Raw genomic sequence first — 25451 nt, forward strand, 5'->3', positions numbered from 1 at the left:
TGCTGTAACCACATTAACAACATGATGACCAATAATAACATATTCAACAGACTATTTCAGGTGTCTATACTTCTGGAAATCCAGGGCCCCCATATCTTCTGGCGTTTGCTTACACAAGCTCACCACTTATAAATCTCTTTCTCAGCATTACTTCAATAAGTCATGCCATTGGACCAAGTTGTCAAGGATAGCGGCTCAGTGGATCGCCAATTACTGGCAATGTCTTGTTTGGCCACAAGAAAGCTGATGCCCACCCAATGTTCTTTGTCGTTGTGAGTCTGCCCAGCACTTCATAACACCAAGCACTGCCACCTTAGGTCCATGACATTAGGTATGTGTAGTATATTGACTAGACAACATGTACTCTCCTCCAGGAAGGGACAATGGCACATCCAGATCATCTGATAGAATGTCCCTGTGGAATCACTGCAGCTTGTAAATTTCGAGCTGGGGAACTTAACCATTTCCATTGCCTTTCAGTGCTTTAGGATGTCTGGTGGAAATAACTGAACGGAATAATCCCTACATGGGAGGGAATAGTGAACAGCCGGGCAACTATCTTGGCCTGCTGCCGCTCATCAGCTTGCAATCTCCCATCATGTTCTACTCAACACTGGTATTCCAATCTTACTTTCCATCACAGGGAGGGGCACATCTTTCCTACCTTGTGGGATAAATCCAGAAGAGTTCTGCACCTACTCCATGGAAGTAACTCAGTAGGTTGTGAGGTGCAGTGTGTGAGCAGGTGCCTCTCTGTGGGGTTCACCTAAAATGTTGGCAGTACCCCTTATGTCCACCCTTATGAAAGTGTGAGGCAAAAGACTGGGTATGATAAATAACTTGTAAGTGAAAACAGTGAGTGCAAGTGGAATACTAGAGAGCAAATAATTATTTAAATTGATATGGAAGATGATGGCAATTCGACCTAACAGTTTAGGTTGGGAAGTTCAGCGGGCCACTGTGATACCTAGAACCACTCATATCATATCAGTGCAAGCAGCGTCTCCCCCAATGGATTCGACATTTTTGAGCCCACAGGTTTTTGCATTCTGCAAGCACACACCTCTGTTGGACAAAGGATGCATCCACAATGCACCCTGACCCAAAGTACAGGGTGAGTATTATCTCCTCACAAGGCTGTGTGATGGCTGACAATTGGTGGAGAGTGAATTTCCAGTGCAGAGCTCAAGGCTGTATTACTGCCCCGCTTCACTTTCCATGTAAGTGTAGGCTACTGCAAGAGGCATGTATATTACTTCTGTGGGTGTCCATGTGCTATGTGAATGGTGCCCTTATAGAAGAAAATATTACAGCAGAAAATGGCAGCTATCGTCTTAATGTTGTCTTTGTGGAAGTGAAAACTTAAATCTAGATCCCATCTACCGAGCCCCCTAGGCCAAATGGAGGCAACCTCAAGCACATACCATCAAGCCAGAGTGATGCTTTATATGGTTTTGGAGATAAAGGGATTTAGCAATCCAGTAGTCCTCACCCTAAACTGGTATTTATCTCAGTAGCAAGTAGAACACAGTGGGAGGCTCGGGTTTGTTGGTCACTGAAATATTTTAACGTTAGCAGCTGAAAATAAGATATAGGATTCTACAGTTTGCTATTCACATGGAATATCCTGTGGGTCTGATTTCCCACACTAGAGGATACACTGATTTGTGAGAAGTGGAAACAACCCAGGCACACTCGAAGTATGTCCCTTTTCCTCTTTGCACCAATTATTTATACATGGATTTCAGAATAAAACAGTGAATGTTTAAATTTGAGTAGCAGAAGTACTACCACACCTCCCCAGAAAATGACCCATTATAACTTTTGAAGACTACAGGTGCATCTCACAGACAGCACGTTTAAGTTCCAAATTATGTGCACCACGCTCAAGAGCTGGTGTACCTCAAATGCTGAATAAAACTAAGTACTGGCAAAGCCAATAGGTCTGGCGTTGGCCGCCATTCTTCTAGCAATTCCTCTTTTGTTTTATTATGATTATTGCGAAACATTGTTTGGGAACATTATCGGGCCCTCGTCAATCTAAAAAAAAAAATCATTTGCTACAGAGAACAAGTGGTTTTGGAATCTAAAAAAACACACATTACCATAGTACTCCCTGGCCCTGTGTGGATGTGTTCTTTGTGAAAGATTGTCCTGTTGTAACTCATAATAAAGTTAGTCAATGGCTAAACTAGGCTGATGCATTGCACCTTAATGCATGCTGGAGTGGGTGAAAGAACAATGTGAATGACAACAACCACAGACTAATGGATCTTGTCTGGCAGCAAACCCTTATACACATCATTTTAGTCAAATCAAAATGTCATGGCTAACACAGACCTAGATAGTCAGTATGGTACTGGCTGCAAGCCTCTTCTTCCTTCGCAAACACAAGGAAAGGATGGACAGAGCGCTGAAACTTTTTAGACACTCACCCCAGTCACAGTTCTGGGTTAAATCCATCATCATTCTTTAGCTGACTTCGCTTTGTTTCTTTAATGTCTTTCTTGTTTTCTTCTTTCCACAGAAAATAACAACAGGAGTGTTCTGCGGCAAGGCACCCGCAAGGAACCCCTGGGGGTGGGGGGGATCTCACGAGTCCAGAAGACCCAGGGAGTGAAGGTGGCTGAAACGATGACCACAGTCGGTATGCCGACACAAAAGTAGTGAGGGAGTTTATCCAGGACATCGCGATGACCCGGAAGAAGGTGAGTTCACCAAGACGTGAAGGAGACGCTCGCGGATCTAGAACACGAAGCGCTCCTTCCGTGTTGTCGGGTAGTTTTAAACTCCGGCGGCTCTGCCCCTGCTGCAGCATGCATCAGGCACTGACCAATTCCGATACTCAATTCATTTAGACTCCATGACTGGTTGGGTCGTGGAGAATGGATTAGGGTTGACTTTGCTGTGGGAAGCTTGGACCATCAAACTCTAAGGAGTCAGGTGCTGCATAATACATTATGGGATGCCCACTGCCAGTCTGTGGCACCTGGCCAGCTGTCTGTTGACCGGTGGGCAAAAAGTACGGCTTTGCCCAAGTACCCTTAAGGTTGTCAGTTAGGGCTTCATTAAATGGAAGTAATGGCTCAGATGAGGCTGGCCTAGTGTGTAAAACCTTGGTGAGGTAATCTGTTTGGACTTTAACTTAAGGCAGTTGTAGGTCCAGGACCACAGGTGCATGTCTAATCACCAGAGCAAATGATGTACTCGATTCCTTTGGAGGTCCACTGGGTGAAACCAACCCTATGTCAGTGGAGGTATCCAGCCCACTGGCCTCCTGCAAGTTCATGTAGATACCATCATTATCATCATAGTGTGTGGAGGAGGGGAGAATCATCAACATCATCATTAAGAGGAAGACCAGAGCCCGAGCTAAAAAGCTGATGAAGCCTCTGAGAAAGGCCTCGGGGGAGAGGAAATGTAATGTCTTGCCCAAATTACAGCATACAGGAACCGGGTGTACCGGAGTGGATCAAGGAAAAATCTTAGGTGTGGCCAAAATGGGTTCGGCTTGAGGTCTGACACCAAAGTCAGCAGAGGCTTGACCTCTAGCTCAAGCAGGATCAGTATCAGTAGAGAAGGAACCAGCAGTAATCTTGGGGTGGAATGAAAGTCAGCACTAGAGTCGATGCAGAACCAGGGTCTGGTTTGAAGAGCACAGACAGCGCTGAGGTTAAATCCATTTGCAGTAACCTAACTGGACGCTCTTGTGGATTCTCACGGTCTAAAGGAGTGCCAGAATGAGCCAGAAGGCTTCTACAAATATGCAGAGTGGCCTGCTTAGAGGTCTCGGCTAGCTGGGGCATTGCCAATAGGATGGGATATTCTGGGTGCAATGGGACCAGCTGAGGAAGTGGCTCTATTAGCATGGACCAGGAACAAGATCAGTGGGCACATTACTTTTCTTTGGACAGAGTGACGGGATGGGGTTGAGTTCCACTTTGATTGCTGACATTTCTTCGTAGATTTTGATTTGGACGTACTTGATGACCTTGATTGAGAAGAGGACCTGTCTCAGGAGCAGCATCCAGAGACGGGACAAGCCTGAGCACCTAACTTGGGGCGGGAGTGGGACCATTGCAAGATTCACAACTTCTTTCGATATTCGCCAACATACAGCTTTGCTTTACAGTACAGGATCTCCTTTGGGAGAATGAAGGTACACTCTTGTCACAACTCTGAGTCGTGCCACCGTACCCAAACACCAGAGCCACAACTCATGAGGATTCATCTCTGACATCGGTTTCCTGCAGCCATGGCACAGTTTGAATCCTGATGAAAAGGGATGATAAGACACCTGTATAAGTGTCCACAGCAAACTCTTGTTGGGACAGAGATAAAACAAATAACAGAACATCAGACAGTCTCATATGTAAGGCGTAGACTAGCTATTCATCACACCAGATGAGAGCCCAGTGGCATGAACATATAAATTCGATGGAATGGTGGTGAGCAGCTGCAAAGACATCTAGCTCTTCTGATGAAGATTTAAGCTGCTTGGTTGAATATGCTCAATTTCCATGCATGGAGATGAAAATTGTACAGTTCTGGGCGAAACGCCCTGCCTTTCTGTTGGGACAGCAGATCAACCAAAGTGGAGGGCATGTGCTTGGAGTCAGGATTTCAGAATACCAAACTGTACAGCCCCTGACCAGGAATGTCAGGGTGGGCTTTCCCCAGTCTCATCTGATGTTTTTCTGGATCCACAGGAATGAGTACAGGAAACCAGAGTCTCATCAAACGCGTAACACATTTGCTAAAGATCCTTGAGGAGGAACCTCTAGCGCACATAAGACCAAGCAATGCTTATTTTTGTCAGTAACAAATATGTCTACAGAGAGAATGTCCTAGTGAGCAAATATACCCAGGGCCACCGGATGCCACTTGCGGTGGGGCTAGATGACACCTACTCAGTTTGTCTGCCTTAAAATGAGAGATCCTACCAGTTGGTTCACCATGAGGAAAATTCCATGAAGTACCAGACATCACCAGTGTCTCACAGCCTCTAAAAGCAGGGCACAAGACATCACTCTGCCCTGCTTATTGATGTAGTACATAGCGGTTGTGCACATCAATCACCTTGATTGTTTTATACTTGATGGAGGGTAAAAAGGCCATTAGTGCCAGCCAAATGGTTCACAGGACTGAATTTTTATATGATGCTACTATTCCCTTAGACACTGAGACCCTTGAATTCCACCTCGTACAGGTGCCCTAACCATCCCAGAGACAACACATCTGTCACCACTGAGCTGAGACATCGACGTACACCAGTTAAGGTTCTGAGCTGCTTTGCTGGCGATGCAGATTTGGTTGAAAAGCATTCTCCGTGCTGGGCCTATTAAAGTCACAGATTTGTCTATTATGGCCCAGCTGGATGTATGATGCCAAGAGCCCAGAAGACTGAGAACCATCAAAGGCAGAACAAACATTTTCATTCATCAGGATTACAGACTGAATGTCCTGGACTCATATTGGGGGCGGAAAGGACTTCAAAGTCACTGTGTACAGAATAGAATTTATGAAGGGAACTGTGCAGAGGTTGAAGATGGGATTCTGGCTCATTAATGGAAAACTCCAGGGTTTGGGTGGTCTAAGAGCAGCTACAGGAAGCCTACCTTCAACAGGCAGTCATTACTGTATGACAATACATGTATCCACGACATGCAGAATGCTGTAACCACCAATATGATCTTTGTGAACACTCAAGAGGCCAATGTAAAGCCGAAGGACAGGAAGGTGAATTGAAAGTGATTTCACCCCACCATAAGGAAGGGATATTTTCTTTTGGACAGTAGGATCGGTACATGGAAGTACAGGTTCGGCATGTCCAAAGACACCTACTAGTCATTGGGGTGCGAGACAAACAGAACTAGGGCAAGAATTTTCATCTTGAACTTCTCTGTTCTGAGGTCCAAACTGCCTCAGTCCCAGGTCTATTTTGGGGACAAAGAGGTTCAAAAATTATCATTTCCTTCCCCTCTCCACCTTGGGAACCTCCCTGATCACATCCCTGGCAAATATTATCAGCATGTCTTGTCAGAGAATATCGGCATGATCCAGCATATTAGCATGATCTACCGACGTTTGGGTGAAAGCCGGAGGAAGAGAGAGGAAAGCGAGGATGGATTTTAGACAAAAGAAGGATGTAACCAAACTGAGCAATCTAAAGGACCCACTGGACTTATTTAATTGAGAACAAGCATGGCAGGTAATGCTGGGATCTGTCCCTACAGTTCCCAATTAGTCGATGGAGGAGGCCTTACAGAGGTTTGACGAGTGTGGTGGAAGAACACAAGCAACAGGATCAGTTATATATAGGCTGAAAAGTAAAATATATTTTGCTGTGTCCTAGCCATCCTACACTGTTTGGGTAAAGAAATCTCATACTTTTTCAGGCCACAGAAGTAAAACCTCACTTGCCAGGTTCCAAAGGGTGTGAGTGTAGTGAACCAGAAGACAAACAGCATTCAAGGAGCCAAACGCTATATTGGCAGAAGAAAATACACTTTTGCCCATTGCATTTATTTGTTTTGATTCTCTGTACAGTGAGGCACTAGAAAATGGTACGATGTTGTGTCAGGAATGATGGATACCTTGATGCGTGTCTGTGTCATCCTGTGAAAGGCAATTCAAAGGCGAAGTTGAGCAAAGCTTAAAACAGGCAGATATGATGGAGTAAGGGCTTCGTTAAAAAGAAGCAAGGATTTTGAAGCCATAGGCTCGAGCCGAGATATTTCAGTTAGGTCAGCTTTAAGTCGACACCATCAGCATAAGCAAATCCAGTGCATCTGCAGCACTACACACCACCGCCACAACCGAAGCACTCTCTTCTGCTGGGAGCCCCAATGACGAAACCAATTTTTTTACTGGTGAAGTATTCAAGACTTTGGTATGTGGAAGATCAACATACTAGCCAACATCAATGTAATGAGGATGGAGCAAGCGATAAGCCCCTTCATCTTGTTGTGGAGAACATGCTCAAGGCTTTAAACAGCATCAGGATCTGATCCACAAAGATTCTCAATCTTCTGGAAATACTGCAGACTAGGCACGGGCACAAGAAAAGAATCAACCACAATTAAAGGTTGGGTTTTGCTTATGGTTTAACTTGCACATGCATAAGCCAGCTCTGAAACCCGCTTCTGAGTCCAATCTGGACCTGTGGGCAGTGCAGATGAAGGAAGAATTAGCAGAGTCTGTGGCAGTCTGCTGGGCGGAATTGAGAAACTGCCTGGCGCCAAATGTGGAGCAGGGTTATTGTCCCCAGAGGAGACATCAGCAGGAGAAGCATATTGATAAAAGCCCGAATTGAGGTTTTGATGGATTGGTGGGGCCCGAAAGCAGAAGGTGCACTTGATCGGTACAATCATAAACAACTGCAATACAGACTCCTTCAAGGATGCAAGTTGCTGAGGAGTTGACGAGGCCCTGTTGAACATTGACGCCGGAATCGGTTTCTGATCCTAATTGGAGTCACTTTCTTCATGCCTACAATGTGACCTTTCCCTGGAGTATGTGCATCTGTATGTGGAAGAGCTTAGTTTTTTACACTTGTGCTTTTTCTTGGACTTAGCCCTTTCTGCAGGGTTATTCCCAAACTGTTTGGCTTCACCACCAGTTTTCTGAACCCGTTTTTGTTCGCTTTTAGGACTCTGCACACTTTACCACTGCTAACCAGGGCTATAGTGCTTGTGCTATCTCCTTTAAACATGGTAGAATTGGCTCACACCCAATTGGCATATTTAACTTACTTATAGGTCCCTTGTAAAGATGTATTACATGTAGCCAGGGCCTGTAAATTAAATGCTACAACTGGGCTTGCAAGGGCTGATTGTTTCACCCACCTAAGTAGACTTTTAAACATGTCTCAGGCCTGCAATTGCAGCCTGTGTGAGCAGTTTTAAACTGCCAATTTGACCTGACAAAATAAACCTTTTGCCAGGCCTAAACCTTCCTTTTTAATACATATATGGCACCCCTACGGTAGACCCACACAACACAGAAGTCAGGGTGCAATGTATTTACAAAGTTGGACATGTGCTTTTAACTTTTACATGTCTGGTGGTGGAAAACTCTTACATTTTTTTCAGATAATTGTGAGGCCTACCTCTCCCATTGGCCAACATTGGGTTGGCTTATTAGATTTAATACCTGCTACCCTTTGGTTGAGCACAGGTGACTGTTTCATGTTTGGTGTCAGAGAAATTGTAATTAAAAATTATCTTTATTAGTAAAGTTGGATTTTAAGTAACATTTTTGAAAATGCCACTTTCAGAAAAATGGCATTTTCCTGCCCCAAGCAATTGGTTCCTTTAGCTTGTTCCTGTGTCACATGACTGGGTGTAGTTGGCAGCTGGACATTGCTTATTTCTCCCAGTCACATATTAGAGGGATTAGGTGTACCTGGATGGGCCATCAATTGGCAGGATGGAGGAGGGAAGGCGGAGCTGGACACAGCCCCACTTGCAACTGAATATGCTGTGCCCTGCCTTCACCCAAAGGACTTGTCACCACTGCATTGCTCATATAGCCAGCTTGGAGCCAGGACAGGGGAGGCAGGGAACTTCAAGGACTTCAAAGAGAATTCACTAGAAACTTCGCCTAGTATAAATAGTGGACCCTCAGACCCAACTCTTCAGTACCCTCTTGTACCTGTGTATACTACAGAAGGAATGTTATTCTGCTGCCCTCCTACTCTGCTACCTTGCATGCTGAGAAAGAAGACTGGACCTGCACCCTTCATCCCAGGCTGAAGTGACTCTGTGGGTCAGCCAGCTAACCTCCTATTCTGAGCTACAGGAACATAACAAGCTCCAGAAGCTCTCTACAAGTGTCCAGCTGACTGGCTGGCTGGACCTGTCTGAGCCCTGCTGGAGTGAATTTTTGATCCATTTGAGGTGCCGGTCAGGTCCTGGACACTTAGTGTGGCATCAGTTGAGCTCTCTCCAGAAAAGGAGAAAACCCTGAGTTTTGGGCTCTTCGCACCAAGATCTTGCCAACTGCCAACGGGTCTCAGCAGCACAAGACCTGCACAAAGCGCCACAGCATCAACAGCTCTTAGTGACCGCCAACCCAAAGCTCTAGCAATGACCGTCCACGACACCCAACAGGATCTTCGAACTACTGCTATGACCATCTGTGACGCCCGGCCTTCTAGTCATACTAAATCAGTGGCCATCTGTGACACTCTTTCTGCTCCTCACGACCCCTTCCATCGCGAACAGAAGCCTTTGTGCTGGACTTTGAAGGTAACTCTTTCAGCGGGACTAACCTGGTCCTTGTATCCGGCCCACACTCAATTGCATTCAGCTTAAACTTGTGACTTTCATCTGGTCTTGCACAACCAGATAGCCACAAGTGATGCTTTGCGCTTTTTGGTGCCATTTTCACTTAAATCCTTGAAATTGTATATCTCCTGTAAATTTATTACATTTTACTCTATTTTTTTTAATTGGTGTGGTGTCTTGTGTTGGGTTCTCAATTTATACAGTTTGAAGTGCTGCATAAATACTTTACATAATGCCTCGAAGTTAGACCTCACTACTTAATACCAAAGTTAACAGAGGGTTTAGCACACCATAATTTGGGGTTTACTTGTGTTTGACTCGGACAAAGATTGTGGTTTCTGCTTGAGAAGGGTTTCACCCTCTCAACCAGTAACTCAATTTCTAACAGCTTGTCCACAACTTTGTTTTGAACTGAAGACCTGAAGTGAGGCAGACACTGTTTTTTATGCACAGTGACATAGAACTTGTCTTCCACTACCTGATGTCTTTTGGATGCATCAGGGATCATTTGGTGTATGAGTCATCCATGGTGCAGAGATCCCAAAGACGGACATTATCCAGATCCATGACAGTAACCTGATGGCAACAAATGCTGCACAGCTGTAACCTGTCAGTTTTTGTGGTGAGATCCATGCATACTGCCTAAAAAGTTTTAACAAACTTCTGTAAAAAAAAACAAAAAAAAAACAGTATCAGTGAAGCTCTGGATCCACGTCTGCAGGTGCTGAAAACGTGAAATTGAGTCAGTGCGCTGGGGTGGCGCTATATGCAGCTCCTTGTCAGCCTGTCTGCATGTGGGACAGAATCATTATGGAGGCAGTTGAGACTATCTGCCGGCGTGCATGACCAATTCCAGATCCAGTGTGGCACCTCACGTCATCCACTGGGTGAGGAATCTTAAGAAAGAAGTATCCATCAGAAATGTCACTATCAGCAATAGTACTGGCTAGACAAACTATACTGAGGCACAAAGTGCATGCTCAGTTTAAGCACTTTTTATTTCGTATGACTTTTGTGAGAAATGGACACCTTTACAGGTACGTATCCAGAGATCAAAACCTCTCACAATTGCCAGGAAAGTTAGAAAATGAAGACACGTTCCAGGGCTGCTTTTAGCACCTGCAGATGCCCCGGTTGTCATAAATAGAAATTCTTCAATACAAAAAGACAGTATACAAAAATACACAATACAAAATACAAAAAATATCTACATTTTCTGAAAAAAGCAGCAGGTGAATATTTTCAGGAGTGGGCATTAGTAATTACTCATCATATAACTTTATTGGTACATTTAAGACCATCAAAGTACATAGATGAACATCACAGTAAAACCATCCATTATTAAAATGTTAAAATTTACAGTAAAAGATTTATCTAAAATTAAAAAAGGAGACAAATGTATACAAGTATTCAATACAAAATACAATCCAGAAAATGCATAAATATTGAAAAATGTCACCTTAAAACATTTCCTTTTTTAAATAAAATAATGTAATTTGCCACAATCTCTAATTTAAGGTAATTTACGTACAACCAATTAAGATGAAATAAAGGCCCCTGAAACCCAGATTACAGCACTGTTGATTCACCAATCTCAAGTTCCTAGGGCACTGGCCCGAATGACCCAGCACAATTTCAGATATTTGGCCACAGCGATCACTATGGCTTCTCTAGTTTCTACACACAGTTGCATAGAGTACTGCCGGCATTCCATCAACCTGCATATGGATGGATGGATGGATGGGTTTTTATATAGCGCAATATCACCGCCAGGTCTCAAAGCGCTTTGCATTGGGAACCCGTCCTGGTTTTTCCCTGTGAGATAGCCCCTACTGGGTATCCCCAAGGTGAAAGCCAGGCATCCCGCCGCGGGGGGGGGGGGCATAGTGGAGATTAAGCAAGCTATTGCCCAGAGTTGCAGAGTGTGAACCTGTGATTCGAGTAGGCACCGAAGCTAGAATTACCGAGTCCGTGGACATTTTGGGCTCAAGACCCTGCCGCGTCGGGAATTGAATCCTGGTCCCGGGTCTGATCTCAGCATCCGGGTCTGCCTCCTCTAACCAGTGAGCCACACTTCTCCACATATGGGCAAAATCAATGTTTTACTTGGCCGAGTATAACCTATGCAGAAGAAGAAAAGATGGGCTAAGGTCTCCATTGTACTAGAGCACCCTGGACAAGTATCCCTGCCAGCAGTTATAGGCTGCCATTTTGTAGCAAAGGACAAAATGAGTAGCATGCATACCATAACTTCAGGAACAAAGCTCGGTCCCCAGGTGAAAGTATAACGTCAAGGAAAGGCGCAAAGGAGCTCTGTGGCTTAATGCACAAAAAGGCTTCAGTCAAGGGACGAAGATCCTCTCTTTTGAGTTCCATGTTGGTGACCAATTTCCCGTATGACACTTTCAGCACATCTTGCGATAGTGGTGGGGAGTCCTCCGCCCAATATTAGCCCAACCCAAGCATCAATAACAGATCCCTTATAAAGGTCACCCACGTAATGGCATGGAGCTTATCAAGGTTAACAATTTATTTAAAAGCAAGTTAATATTCACAAAAAGCAGGAATGTGTTTTAATCTCCACCAAAAGCGGAGGGGCCATAATCAGACCTTTCTCTCCACCGGCTGTAGCCCTAAATCATGAAAAAGAGGAACTTAACGGAAGCTTTTAGGTATACTTACCAGAAAGCGAAGAAATACATTTTTCGCTCAATTAAGATCAGTTATACTGGCATAGCCCCACATATCCTGTCCATACAAACGATTAGTAATTACTACTTGACAGTAGTCTCAGGTCAGATACATAAAATAAAACTCTTTATGGAGTGCCAAGGAAAATACTAGCATGGCGGATGTATGGCTATGGGAGTCAGCACATTCAACTTTTTTCTAGCAGTTTCATTTTCAAGCAGCACAGTTGTCAGGTTCTCCTAGTCGGAGTGCCAAACAACCATGAATGTGGAGAGTGTCTTCAAAGTACAGTGAGTAAAGATAAAACATGATGAACAAAAGAAACTGTTTATTTTGGCAGGCTTCAGGAATACAGATGTCTACATTGAAAATAAATGTAAACATGTGGTTACTTACATTTGTAGGAGATATGGCATTATTGGGAGAGTGGTAGGGTTAAAATGTTCTTGTATGTTTCTCAGAGTTGTTAGTTCACTACTAGCATTGCCCACCAACAGGGCATGGACAATCACTAGAAGACCAAACAAAACAAAATTATTCGAAATACTAAATATATTAACAATCTAGCATTCTTTTTTTAAAGTACTACTACATCTTATCTTGCATCATAAAAAATGATAAGGATATTAGATAAGGATACTTTACTGTAAATTTGTCAGTAGCCTTGGCCATTTTTCTAGTACCAATGTTTGGGGCTTAGATGTGGGGTCAGAAACTCCTTCACATTTCTTTAAACCAAAGCTTGGTAAGACATCTATGCTACACATGTTCACAAGACAAGGATCCCATATCACTCAGTTGCTCACACCCCTGAATTCCCAGTTTGAAAAGCCATTTCTAGTATTGGAATATGTTGACGGTGAGAGTATTTGGCAAGGTGTTGGATGGTAACAAAAGTGAATACAGAACAAGGATTAATGGAAGTACCACAAAAGTTATGTTATCCTAAAATATCCTGGCTCATTTCCATTTCAACATGCGGGGCAGGTTCCCAGACAAAGAGAATGAAAGAAAAAGAGCATTAGGTAATCAGGCTTCAGAAATACATGTCCCTGAAATGTAAACAGGCATGGGTTAGAGGATGCATAAGTAGAATAACATGTGGCGACAGTGTTTGAACATGAAGTAGAGCGTTATAGGAGGTCAGTTACAGACAAGCTGTATGGCATTTGCCAAGAACAGAGGACCAATGATGTAGTAGTTCTGACAGAATATGCATCAATCATCGCATAAAGAAATGAAGCTTACAACATTATGATACACAGAGAATATCCACCTCATAAACAGTCCCTTATTAGCAGACTTTCCTGACACTGAGGAAACGTTTCAACCTCCTCTTTTGAATTCCCCCAAAGGTGCCAGACTGGGTCCAGAACCCTTTTTCAGCAATTGCTCTGCTGCAACCTTGTCCTGCCCCTGGAAGTGATGGTTTTGAGCCGTATAAGGCAACACTTCAGAGCTCTGACATCAGTTAACAAAAGATCATTCCGCTTTATCTGACGCAGAGCATAAGCAACAGATTGAGAACTGTGGCAGTGAGCAGCATCTAACATGGTACCATATTAACCCCTAGATGTTCACTCCACAGAACAAGGAGGAGGGAGGGCAGTCATGAATATGCGGTTTGATAGAGTATCTATCAGAAGGAGCACTTAACAAAGGTAAGTAACTACTTCTTCTGATGGATGTTTCTAACTGTAGATTCCTCTCCTTTAGAATAGATTCCATATTAGCACCTGCCAAAAAGTGGCTGTTCTGAGGAGTGGACTTCACACCAGGAAATCCTGCAGGACAGAGCCAGCAAAAGTGCCCTCCCTACGAACGCAAGATTTAAGAGAGTAAGAAATGCCCAGTGAATGTGTGGATGGGTGTCCATGTAGCTGTCTGGCAGATACTCAGCACCAGAACACACTGGGCCAAGACTCTGGCAGAATCCTTAGCTCTGTTGATATGTGCATAATGGTCTACAGGAGGCTTCTTTTAAGTCAAAGCATGGCACATTATTACACAGAGAATAGTCCATCTGGACAAGGTCCATTTCTATAATGCCAATTTCTTCTTAGCACCAGGGAAGCCCGCAAAAACTGGGTCATCCACCAAGTGACTCCGACTCCAATTGGTATAAAAGCTAAGGGTTCTCTTTGGGGCCTCTCTTCCTCCTTAGAGGGATGTGGTGGAGCAAAGTGTGTCAGGAGACTAATGGACTACTCCACATGGATGGGAGACACCACCTTAAACAGAAAGGATGCCAGGGTCCAAAGTACCATCCTTCCGTAAAAATGGTGCACGGACAGCACCTGTCGTTCACTTGACACAACATGCAGAAGTAATCGTAGTGACGAAGACAGTCTTAAAGGTCAGGAGCCTTGAGACACAGCTGTGCATAGGCTTGAAAGGTGTGCACATCAAGAAAGTAAGAACCAAATTATGGTCTCACTGTGGCACGACAAAAGATGCTGGAGGAAACATACGCATTTAAGTTCTTTAAAAAATGCTTCATAACTGGTGACAAACAGGGACAGCTGACACAGCACATGTACGAATGTTGAGAGAACTGACAAACAACCCTTAATGTGCCCACAGCACAGTCTTGTCTGACCAAAGACAAGGTAAACAGAAGTAACTCAGAAAGTTACCCTGTGGCACATTGACACAATGGTCCTCTCACCAGGCCACACACTTTGATCATCATTCAAAATTGGCTGACTTCAGTAATGGACAGCGAGCCGCCAAGATGACATCCACCACCTCCACCAGCAAACTGAATGCACTCAGATCATTGAGCTTAATCTCCATACATGGAGAGGCGTGTGGTGCAGGTTTGAGGGGAGAACCCTGGCTGTTGTTCAGAAAGTAGGTCCTCCTGAAAAGGTAAAGAGAAGTTGAAGTGGTGAGGAAATGGTGGAAGATGCTTAGAGTCCGCACGTTGGAGCACCAGACCTCCCAGAGTGTGCGGCTATCAGGATCAGCTGAGCCATGTGCCTTCTGGCCTTCTTCAGAAACCAGGGAAGCAGTGGCAGAGGTGGGTGTGTGCAAAGGAGACCAAGTTCCCACAGAAGATGGAACACATCCTCAAGTGAGCCTTGACATTAATTGTGTCTCAGCGGTAGCCAAAAGAACAACCCAAGGCACACCCCATTGAGCAAAGATACCTCTGGAGCAGATGCCACTCATGGTGAACTAGCTGGTGCCTGCTAATTTTGTCCACACTGGCGTTCCGGAACTCTGCCAGATGGTTGTCAGTCAGAGACATCTGTTGAAGATTCAGCCAACATCAATCTCACCACCTGATGTATAGCACACGTAATCGCACACTGTCCTGCTTGGTGCAGTATCAGATGGTGTTTTTGTTTTCATAAGAATTTGAACAGCCCTCTCCTATGCCACCACCACAAGCACTGGTCATGAAAGGGCTGGACTGGCTGCTTCATGGACTGAGATGGCTACCTCTAGCAGTAAATTAGAATCTGGTAGCAACCCCTGAACTTCTGGTATCGAGGAGAGAACTGGAGGGCCGAGTTGAGCAGGTCAAAGGAGCGGGATGCAGCAAGGCTATCGTTAAAGCACTCCAAAGCTGAATTCGCCTGATGACAAATCACCACAATGGTGCCCATAGCACACCCTACACAATTTGTGATATCCAAACTGGTCCACAAAGTGTATTTGGCTACACCCTGTCAGTCATGGACTGTTTATAAGAAAGTATTTCTAGGCTCCCTAGGGACAACGGGCAAGATTTCGTTTAGCATATCCTGCAGAGCAATGAAGCAACTGCTCAACACGCAGACCATGTACAAAGATTTGAATGCAAAACTGATGGAGCTGGACACTCTTGTACGAAGTTCATCAATGTGCTTATGCTCTCTTATCAGGTTGGGCAAAACAAAGGACATTGGGGTTTACTTTGTTGGCTAAACAATGCAGAACGAGACATTCCGGTGCTGTGAGTTGAGTCAAAAAGGCTGGGACACCCAGAGTAGGCCAATGGGGCCTAGTGATGGGCCGACGTAACAGTGGTGCAGAGCAGGCCTTTGATCACACTGCAGCTACAGTGGCTGTCAGGGCTTCATTGAATGGTAGTAAAGGCTCTGAAGTTGAAGGGCCAGGTTTCAACATTTCAGTAAGCAGTTTAGCCTTACTTTCTATCATTGGCAACTGAAGTTTCAACACCTCTGTTGCACAGAGTAGTACTACACCAAAAGAGACACATTACTCGGTGGGGGTCCCCGATGAGAATCCAATACCACCTCTGATGAGGTATCAGGAGGTCTAAATATAGTCCATGATCAGTATAATGGTGGTGGTGGGGGGAGGGGGGGGGGGGGGATTCTGAGACAAATAGAAATAAGGCCTCAATGTGTTATTTTGGCCCTGAGGCAGAAACACTGGTGGAGATTCCCCCAACACAACTGGCTGTGCCTTAGTAATCTTGTAACAAGACCAAGATCTAGCAGAACTTTGCTTCAGATCCAAGATTGACATGGGAGTCGGATCCAGAACTGTCACCTATGAAGCTGAGCCTGGTACCAAACCAACCTGAACCAGCATGCCTTTGGCAAAAGGAGTCGAGCCACAACCTTAGGTGGTGCCTAACCGGTTCAGTCAGCGGCAGGAAAGCCCCCACTAGTGGATGTTCGACTGATGTCCTCCAGCGTAGACTTCTTCTTAGAATTAACCAATAACGGAGACCTGGCTTGAGATTAGTTCTTGCAGCCAGAACGGGCCCACTTCTTGTGTTCAGTGATGTAAAGCTTCACTTCCCGTGCCCAGATGGCCTTCGGATGCATCAGGGAGCATTTGTCAAATGACTTTGAATCATGCTTGGATTCGAGACACCAAAGTCTGACATCATGCTGGTCCATAACTGATATCTGCTTCCTGCAGGTATGGCACAGTTTGAAGCCTGTAGTCTTCAAGGGAGACATCCCTAACACATTGTCACCAAAACCATTTTTGGGGGCCGGTAAGCACCAAGAAAAATATGGTGGTAGAGCTACAGATCCACGTCTAAGGGGACAGAAAAAAAAGAATGGGCATCAGCGATTAGGGGTGGCACCTCAATACGGCTCTGCACCATCACATCTGAAAGCAGGAAGAGGCAGAAACAAAGTGCGTTGGCGCCATCCATCAGAGTACATGAGAAATCTTTAGAAACTTTTCCAAGTCCAGTCTGACGCCAGATGGAATTCAAAAGGTGAAGAATTTGCTGACATCCATTAGAATAACAAAGTTTGCATCTTTAGAATGTCTTTTTTGGGCTTCTAAGCAAAGGAGAGCTGTAGTAGTCCATCTTTGAGCGTATAATAGCGCTGCCAAAGCTAGCATGATGGTACTCAAAGGAAAAATAATTGATTCCACTCAGTAGCTTAAAACAATTACTAGATGGCGATACCTTTGCAATAACTTGTTTTTCCTCTGTCAAAGTGGAGTTAAAAATGTCCTAACTTTATCTGCATGTATGCTCATTGAACTATTTATCAGGATACAGTGGGAAGACGTTTCAGCTTTATTCAGATAACTATGGAAGGCTAAGATCAACAGTTAACTCTAAATTCTCTTACAAAGTACCAAGAACGTGACAGGAAGGCTACTCACGCTGCCCAACAGCCTGAAATGAAGTGTTCAGTTTTATTTTCTGGCAAACAGCAAAAACAGGTATCTTATAGCTAAGATCTGGGAATTCCTGGCACATGAAATGTAATCATTCGAACATCCTTTTCATTCTTCACTGACATAACCCAAAGGGTTGTAGGATCCTTAACATTTGCAGTTCTATAGAATACTAGAGCATCAGCGGCGCTCATACAATAGTGATTAGTGAAGTCGACTACTATTTTAATGTTACTGGAATTCTAGAATACTCTGACCATCTGTATAGTTTTTTTACTAGTGCAGAGTCATGTAATATGTATCACTCTTTTGTATAGATATACATCAACCTCTTTTATTCAATTTACAAAGTGATTTCTCTCAGACAGAAGATCTTAGAGCAGTCTCCAGAAGCAAGATAATGATGAAGACCCAGGACAAGGAGGCCATCAAGCCTAGGGTATTTATGAAACCCACAGGCTGTGTACAGGCTCAAGAACAGCGTTCTGTCTTTGTAATGGAAATGGTGGTTTGCCACCACCAAGCACTGGCACTTCTGTGTTGGTGGAAGACAAGTATATTTAACTAAGCATCATGCATTTCCATTGACCAAAGACAGGTTTTGTTTTCAACACATGAAAAGAACTGCGACAAAGTCATCATTTTGAAAATCTGTAGAAGGGGAAGTGGGTGAATTTGTAAGTCCCACAGTAAGGCTAAGTCATACCTTTCTTTTCTTACAAAAAAGTAAGGGGAATAATACCCTACCCTCCTTCCCTTTCCTTTCTGAGGAAGGAACCAGCTCTATTACTCTTAAAATGTGGCACATCTTAATCTCTTGCAAAAGATCTGGAGAAGCGGAATGGGGCAGAGGCAGCCTAGAAAGAAGCAGTTTGGAATTGCTGCACTCTAGCACTCCCACTAGTGCTAAAAGGATTAAATCAGTGATGATTTGGGGCCAGTGGTCAAAATGGTGTGAAAATCCTAAGAGGGAACCACGGAGGATTGCAGAAACTCAGGGATATTTCCAGGACTTCCGAGCTTCTCTTAAGAATTAATTTTTTCTCTGAAATTCTTCATCTTGGGTTTGGAATGATAGGACACACTTGTCTCGAAAGTTGAAATTAATTTGCCAGCTGAAAGGACTATTGTGGTACTTGGTGATACCTCTTCGATGCCACACAATTATTTGGCCATGAACATGCCCATTTTGTAACTGATGGAGGATTGTTAGTTTCAAAGACCACCAACAAAACATGAGGAAAAATAAATAGAAGTGAAAGCAAATGCTTCAATCGGCCTTAACGTCTGGCATTTGTGATGAGTAGTCACATATTCTATTGTTTTGGGATTGTCTGCCTTTACAGTAGAAGACCAACCACACGCCTCAAAAGGGAAGTGCATCCGAAACTACTATGTCATGTTCCTGCTGCTCAGAAACACAAGCAGCAACAGACGCAGTTTTGTTTCGCACTTACTGGACCTCACAGGTTAGGTGTAGTCGTGTTCACCTACCCCAAAGGAGCAGTCCAGCCCAAATACCAGATCCTCTGCTGAGAAACACAGTCAAGCTTAGCCACATTTCAGACTTATTCAGCATCACTAGTGAGGTGAAACGAAAACCCACAGGCACAACAAACAACCCCATCTAAGCGTAAGACATCAAGGATTAATTTTATGAGCAGTCATGACAAAGCTAATTGGCTGACATGTTAGCACAGGAGGCACAATCTGTATTTGGATGAAATTCCTCATATCACTGAGCACAGTAAAAGGAATTACTTTTATCTGTGTGCTGTGTAATTGTCCTTCATCCACTTTTGGCAATTTAAAAGAATTCCATCATGATGTTCAGAACTGTAATTGTTGTACCGGAAATGAAATCTTCAACATGTTTTGTATAGTTCCTATATTCCCAATAGGCTCTGCGCATTGGAATAATATAAACAGCAGTGTAGACGTAGGACTGAGGTCATCTAGGTCTCTACTGACTATATTAGACTTAATTAGTTTTGCCAGCTAGCTCAGAGGTCACTAGAAACTTTCTCGAATGTTCAAGAAGGAGTTAACTTTCCTGATTTAGACAAGAAGGGATTAGTTTCTGATAACCGCATAAACATGACAACTTTGCTCCCTCAGAATAAAGAGTATATCTCTAGAGTCGTGTGAAAACAATAGACCGTTATTTCACTCAGTCAATCGTGCATACTTAGTTTCACCAGAGTGCAGAGAAATAGAGAGACTGGCGTTTTCAATAAAAGGTGTTATTTATTGAGCAGTCTTCTTTCTTATGCAAGAGAAGTGAGTTGCCACAATTGCAATACTTATCATGAAGTAAAGTGCGTACAGTAAAAGGAGTATTATAAAATAATGCTGTAAAAGCATTGATATGGTTTCTTAGCCATATGATACTTTAAAATGGATAAAATATATACATACATAAAAACAATGACTAAACGTACTCAACTGGTGCTTCTAAGATACGCCTACCCCGGTGTACCTGACCTAAGCCTAATACGTGGGAAGGAGTAAGTAAGTTGCAGTTTAAGTTAAGTTGGTTTTTGCCAAGAACCTGAATCAAGAATTCTCTTAAGGATTTAGTCGGCTCCGTACCTTGGTAATAGAATGTAGGAGGCCTTGTATCTCTCTCTCAGGACTCTATCTCCCAGCAACCCGCAAGGGTGACTGGAAACACCGGAGCTGGAATTTCTCGGCAGGAGAAAAGACAGCGTCTCTCTCAGTGCGTCAAAGGGGAGGGTCTGCTTCCTTCGGCTCTCGCATCAGCTGGGCGTCGGGCAAGTAGATAGCCGCTCTGCTCCAAACCACAGTGTGTTTGCTTAAGGCAACGTTGGTATATTTATACCTGGAAGGTGCCGAGTTTGACGTAAGGTTGGAAATAAGACGTCACTAAGAACTAACAGTTCTTTCTGGACTCCAGGAGTTCTTGTTCAAATCAAAACAAAAGCAGGGGGATTTCCCAGGCTGCTGGAGGCTTGGTTTGTTTAAAGAACGAGTTGTACTTTCTAGGAGTCTATGGGACTAGCCTTGCCGTATTTGGACTGCATGGGCTATGACTAGATATGGACATGATTCCTATGCCTTTATAAGGATATGTTTTGTTATAACCATATAAGGGCATGAATCGGGGATATCTTGATTAGGGTCCTAGATAGATTCACAACAGTTTACCCTATGGCCATTGCCTTTTTCAAGGCTAAGCACAGGCTTATGAAGTACAAACGGTTGTTTTCCCAAGAGACACACAATGAACCTGCCCTATGGATCGAGATTACTTAACATCACAGAAAGCCCCAAAATATATCTCTCACTCAACCCCCTCATCCTTTGCTTTTGCAATCTTAACGGCCCCACCTCAATCAAAAAACAAAGCAAGTACCTATTTCTAGTCCTCTTCGTAACCTTGCATGTTAAAGTCATCCTCCCTGAACGGAAATCAAAAGTAAGATTTCTGTGTATACCTGGTGGGTAGGTTATGTTTTCCGCGTGGCATAGGTAACAACAGTTAAAACTCATCCGTGACCAAACCCTGTGAAACACAGTGGATACTTACCTCTGGAAGAAAAAACCTCCCTGATGATGCCACCTATGTTAACACCAGTATATCTTCTTCCACATTCTTGATTCTCAGTTATTACCCACATAGAAAACATATTGGATTTCTGCCCATTTAATATTCCTTTATTCCTTTGTTAACATCAGAAATATGTGAGGGATATAATATCTGACATTTTTATTTGTCTCACGGTGACTTATCTGTAAAATTGTATTACTCCAATCAGCTGCTGAATGAAAATATTAATTATAATTATGTGTTTGAGCACATAGGGCTGTAGACTCACAAACTGTGCACACTCTTGCCATCTAGAATTTGGTGGACGTTGGAAGTTGTTTGTGTTAGAAGAAGAGGTTTCAGGTTTGAGCAGACTCGTGAACACTTCCAAAAACAATCAATGCACCAGGAAAAAGAATCCACCTTTAATTGTTTTCAAAGTTGTATTATTTATTACGTTGTTGAATATATAATGATGACTTACAACGTAAAAACAGTTTTTGCAAGAAAATTGATGTAATGGAATTGAGTTATCGATTTTCATTTTGAGTCGTAAATTTGCGTATGTTTTTGATATTATTACAAGGCCCTTTACGGGAAATATTTCCAGGGATGGACAGTAACTGTACCATGTGGTTTACTTTATCTTCTTTCTGTTTCTTTGCTTTCAGTTATGCTTTCCTTATGTTAATCGTTTCAAAATCCATTAAAACAGCTTGAAATAGAGGAGGAGCTTAGCGCGCACCCAAGATGGTCGCGTGAGCTCAGAGCTCCCGGACCTTCGCCACCTCCATCGACTATCCTGCAACTAATCCTGATTTGGATGACGGGCTTTTGTGGTCGAGAACCTGCTGATCACTTATCCGTTTGCGAATTTCGATTTGGTCTCCGGGAACCGAATATATGGACTTTTGAATATTTGCGGCCTGCTCCATGGCACTGCCCCGGGCTTGCCTACTCTGCCAGCCGGGTAGTAATTGAATAACAACGGCCTGCGCTAACCTCCCTTGCCCGGTCTTCTACTTTCAGTTTCGATTCTGACGAGCCTACGTCATTGGCCTTGCCTCGGTCGCCCTGGTTGCTTGCTCCACTCAACTATTCGCAACATCGCTCGGAGCTCCGGACTTTCTTGCTCTTTGCCTAGTGACTGGTCCTCACTTTATTCTCTGAGCTTCTGCGGGCACATCGAGTGTAGCCATTTTCACTAGGTCTCAGAATACCCTCCGGGGCACACGACCTAAGATGGCCACCAAGCCTGAAGCAGAGAGGCGCAAGACCAGACCGGCAGCTCGAGGAGGTTCTGTCCAATCCAACGTCATGGACCGATATACCCTCACTAAGAGCTCTCCGAGCGGAATGGCTAAACCCCCGGCCGGCATTGAGGACGAATCCCTGCTGGGTGATGACCCGTCGTTGAAAGACGTCATGTGCGCCATTGCTGGGATGAAGGCCGCGATGGGACAACAGTATGAGGCCCTAACCCACAAGCTGGACACTGTTGCCATAGATGTCAATCTGATCAGGGCGGATCTCGCAAAAACCAACGAAAAGGTCAAGTCTCTCGACCTGAAGACTACTAGTCTTATCACCGACGTCTCTGACCTACAGACGGAGGTCGGTAATCTGAGATCCGCCCGTGACTATCTCTCCCGTCGCTTGGACGATTTTGAGGGCCGAGCACGACGGAACAACGTCCGACTGGTCGGTGTCCCGGAGAAGACGGAATCGTCATCTGTGGACCTACTGGTGGAGGACCTTGTCCTAAATCATTTAGCGCCCAAGGGCCTGAGCAAGTTTTTTGCAGTAGAACGGGCCCACCGTGTCCCGGGTGGCCCGCCCAAGCTGGGTGCCTCTCCGCGCCCCATCATTGCGCGGATTTTCAACTTTCGTGACAGAAATGTGATACTGCAGGCTTCCCGCACATCAGGCCCCACGGAATATGAGAACGCTGCGGTCAGCTTTTACCCGGACTTCACCCAACAAGTTCAGAAGCAGCGGCTGGGATTTCAAGGAGTGAAGAAGAGACTGAGAGACAGGGACATGAAATATGCCATGCTTTTCCCGGCTCGATTGCGTATCGTCCACAACGATAGAACATTTTTCTTTGACCATCCTGAAGCGGCTAATGACTGGTTGGACTCGCTGCCTACGGGACGAGGGCGATTTGAACAATCGGGACCTTCCGGTGGAGCGGAGGGCGGCCCGACGGAGCAGGAATAGGGAGCGACATCGGCTCCCGGACCAACGTTTTGACTTTCGGCAGTGGTTCGATGCTATACTGATAATGATTGCTACTCCATAGTCTTACTGGGGTGTGGGTGAGGGGCGGGTGAGACTTCCTCCTCTGGGGTTCTTTTCGTAGATTAGTTGTATGTTAGGGCGACAGGCACGCTGCGAGTTGGGGTGGCTTTTGAGTCTAACGCAGGGGTGCGGGGTGGGGGGTATGATGTTGTTCTGGGGGGTTGAGAAGTTCAGGGATGTGTTTCTTTGTTTTTTTCAAGGCATAATGCTGATGATCTTCTGTGTTGTGGTGTCGCGGCTGGTGTGGGGGGGGACTTGGGGTGGAATCTGGGATGGGGGTAGGGGACTACGGATACTGTGTTGGAACGTAAATGGTCTGGGAGACAGAATTAAGCGGGGAGTGGTCTTGCAGTTACTGAGACGCTTGTCCCCTGATGTGGTTTTGCTTCAGGAGACGCACTTGCTGGGTAATACGTGCCACGCCATGAATAGGCGTGGCTATCGTCTCATTGCACACTCAGGTTTCACTTCTGGCTCCAGAGGGGTGGGCATTCTAATCCGGACCTCCCTCCCCCTCGCTGTTGACGACATTATACTTGATGATAGAGGGCGGTACGCCGCCATTGTGGGGCGTTGGGAGGGTAGGGTGGTTACATTATTTTCTGTTTACATACCCCCAGGTCTTCAAACTACGACCTATGCAGATCTGGGAAGAGTGATTCTGGGAGTCCCCGAGGGTTTGCTTGTAGTCGGGGGAGACTTTAATTCCGTAGTATCTGGGATGTGTGATCGTTACCCTCCCCGAGTTCTCGCTAAGTTCCAATCCTGGCTTGGGGACTTCATGGAGGCGCTGGGGATGACCGATTGTTGGCGCTTACATCATCCTGGGCAACAACAGTATACCTTTCACTCTGGGGCCCACGGCAGCCTTTCGAGATTGGATTATGTTTTGATGCCCTCCTCCCAGGCTTCCCGTATAGGGGAGGTGAAACATCTTGCGAGGGATATTTCGGATCATTCCCCGCTGTGGTTGGTTGTGAACGTACATGGGGGATCGGAGGGTCGAGTGGCCCCGATCAACCCATGGTACCTCCGTGATCCTAAGATTAGAGCGGAACTACTTAAGACAATTGATCAATACTTTGCCGAAAATGTGGGGTCAGTATCCTCTTCTGTCTCCTTGTGGGAGGCGTACAAAACAGTAATTCGGGGGCAGGCCCTCTCGTCGATTGGCAATGTTAAGAGATGTAGACGAGAGGAGGTTGTTCGTCTTGAGACTGAAATTACCGTTCTTGAGGGAGAGTTTGATGCTGGGGTCTCCCCTGAGAGGCTTCATCTGTTGGACCTAAAACAACATGAGTACAGAGCTCTGGTGACTGATGCAGCGAAGGAGATGAGTCGTGAACAGCAGGGACGTCTGTATGATGTGGGAGATAAGGCTGGGAAGTTGCTTGCTTGGTTGGATAGGAGAGAATGTGCGAGTCGAGTGGTTCCTGTTATAGTTGACGCGAATGGTGAAAATATCACGGACCCTGCTGGGATTGTTGAGAGGTTCGCCGCTTTATTTTCGGGTAGTGTACTCCCCTGTGTCCGATAGACCGGAGCAGGACTCCCACATGCTTTTACGCGATATCTCGCTGCCATGCTTGTCTGATTCAGAGAAGGACCTGCTGGAAGCTCCGCCCACGGCGGATGAAGTTGTGACCGCTATCCGTTCGATCCGCTACGGGAAGGCCTCGGGCCCTAATGGACTCCCTATAGAACTCTACAAGCTCCGTCCGGATGTGCTGGCACCATATATGCTATCTATGTTTTTGGAATCACTGGCAGAAGGGTTTCTTCCTCCTGACCAGAGATTGGCTTCCATAGTGGTTATTCATAAAGAGGGTAAGCCACGTGACCGCTGCGAATCATACAGGCCTATTTCCCTAATAAATGCTGAACCCAAGATCCTGGCCAAACTTCTTGCTAATCGTCTGGTGACTGTTATAAGCGATCTGGTTCATCCGGACCAGTCCGGATTTATACCACATCGCAATACGGCACTTAATCTTTGGCGCTTGCATGGA

General features: G+C 44.9%; 1 protein-coding gene across 2 annotated transcripts in view; it reads right to left on the reverse strand.

Moving 5' to 3' along the window:
* Positions 1-25451, reverse strand: part of ZGRF1 (zinc finger GRF-type containing 1) — an 829426-nt gene that overhangs the window by 207442 nt on the left and 596533 nt on the right. For both annotated transcript variants that reach the window (XM_078676730.1, XM_078676729.1), the window contains exon 20: positions 12378-12492. In XM_078676730.1, coding sequence (XP_078532856.1) covers positions 12378-12492 — 115 coding nt within the window. The remainder of the gene's footprint in view (positions 1-12377; positions 12493-25451) is intronic.

Source organism: Lissotriton helveticus, chromosome 2_1 (genome assembly GCF_964261635.1).
Source record: "Lissotriton helveticus chromosome 2_1, aLisHel1.1, whole genome shotgun sequence".
NCBI lineage: Eukaryota > Metazoa > Chordata > Amphibia > Caudata > Salamandridae > Lissotriton > Lissotriton helveticus.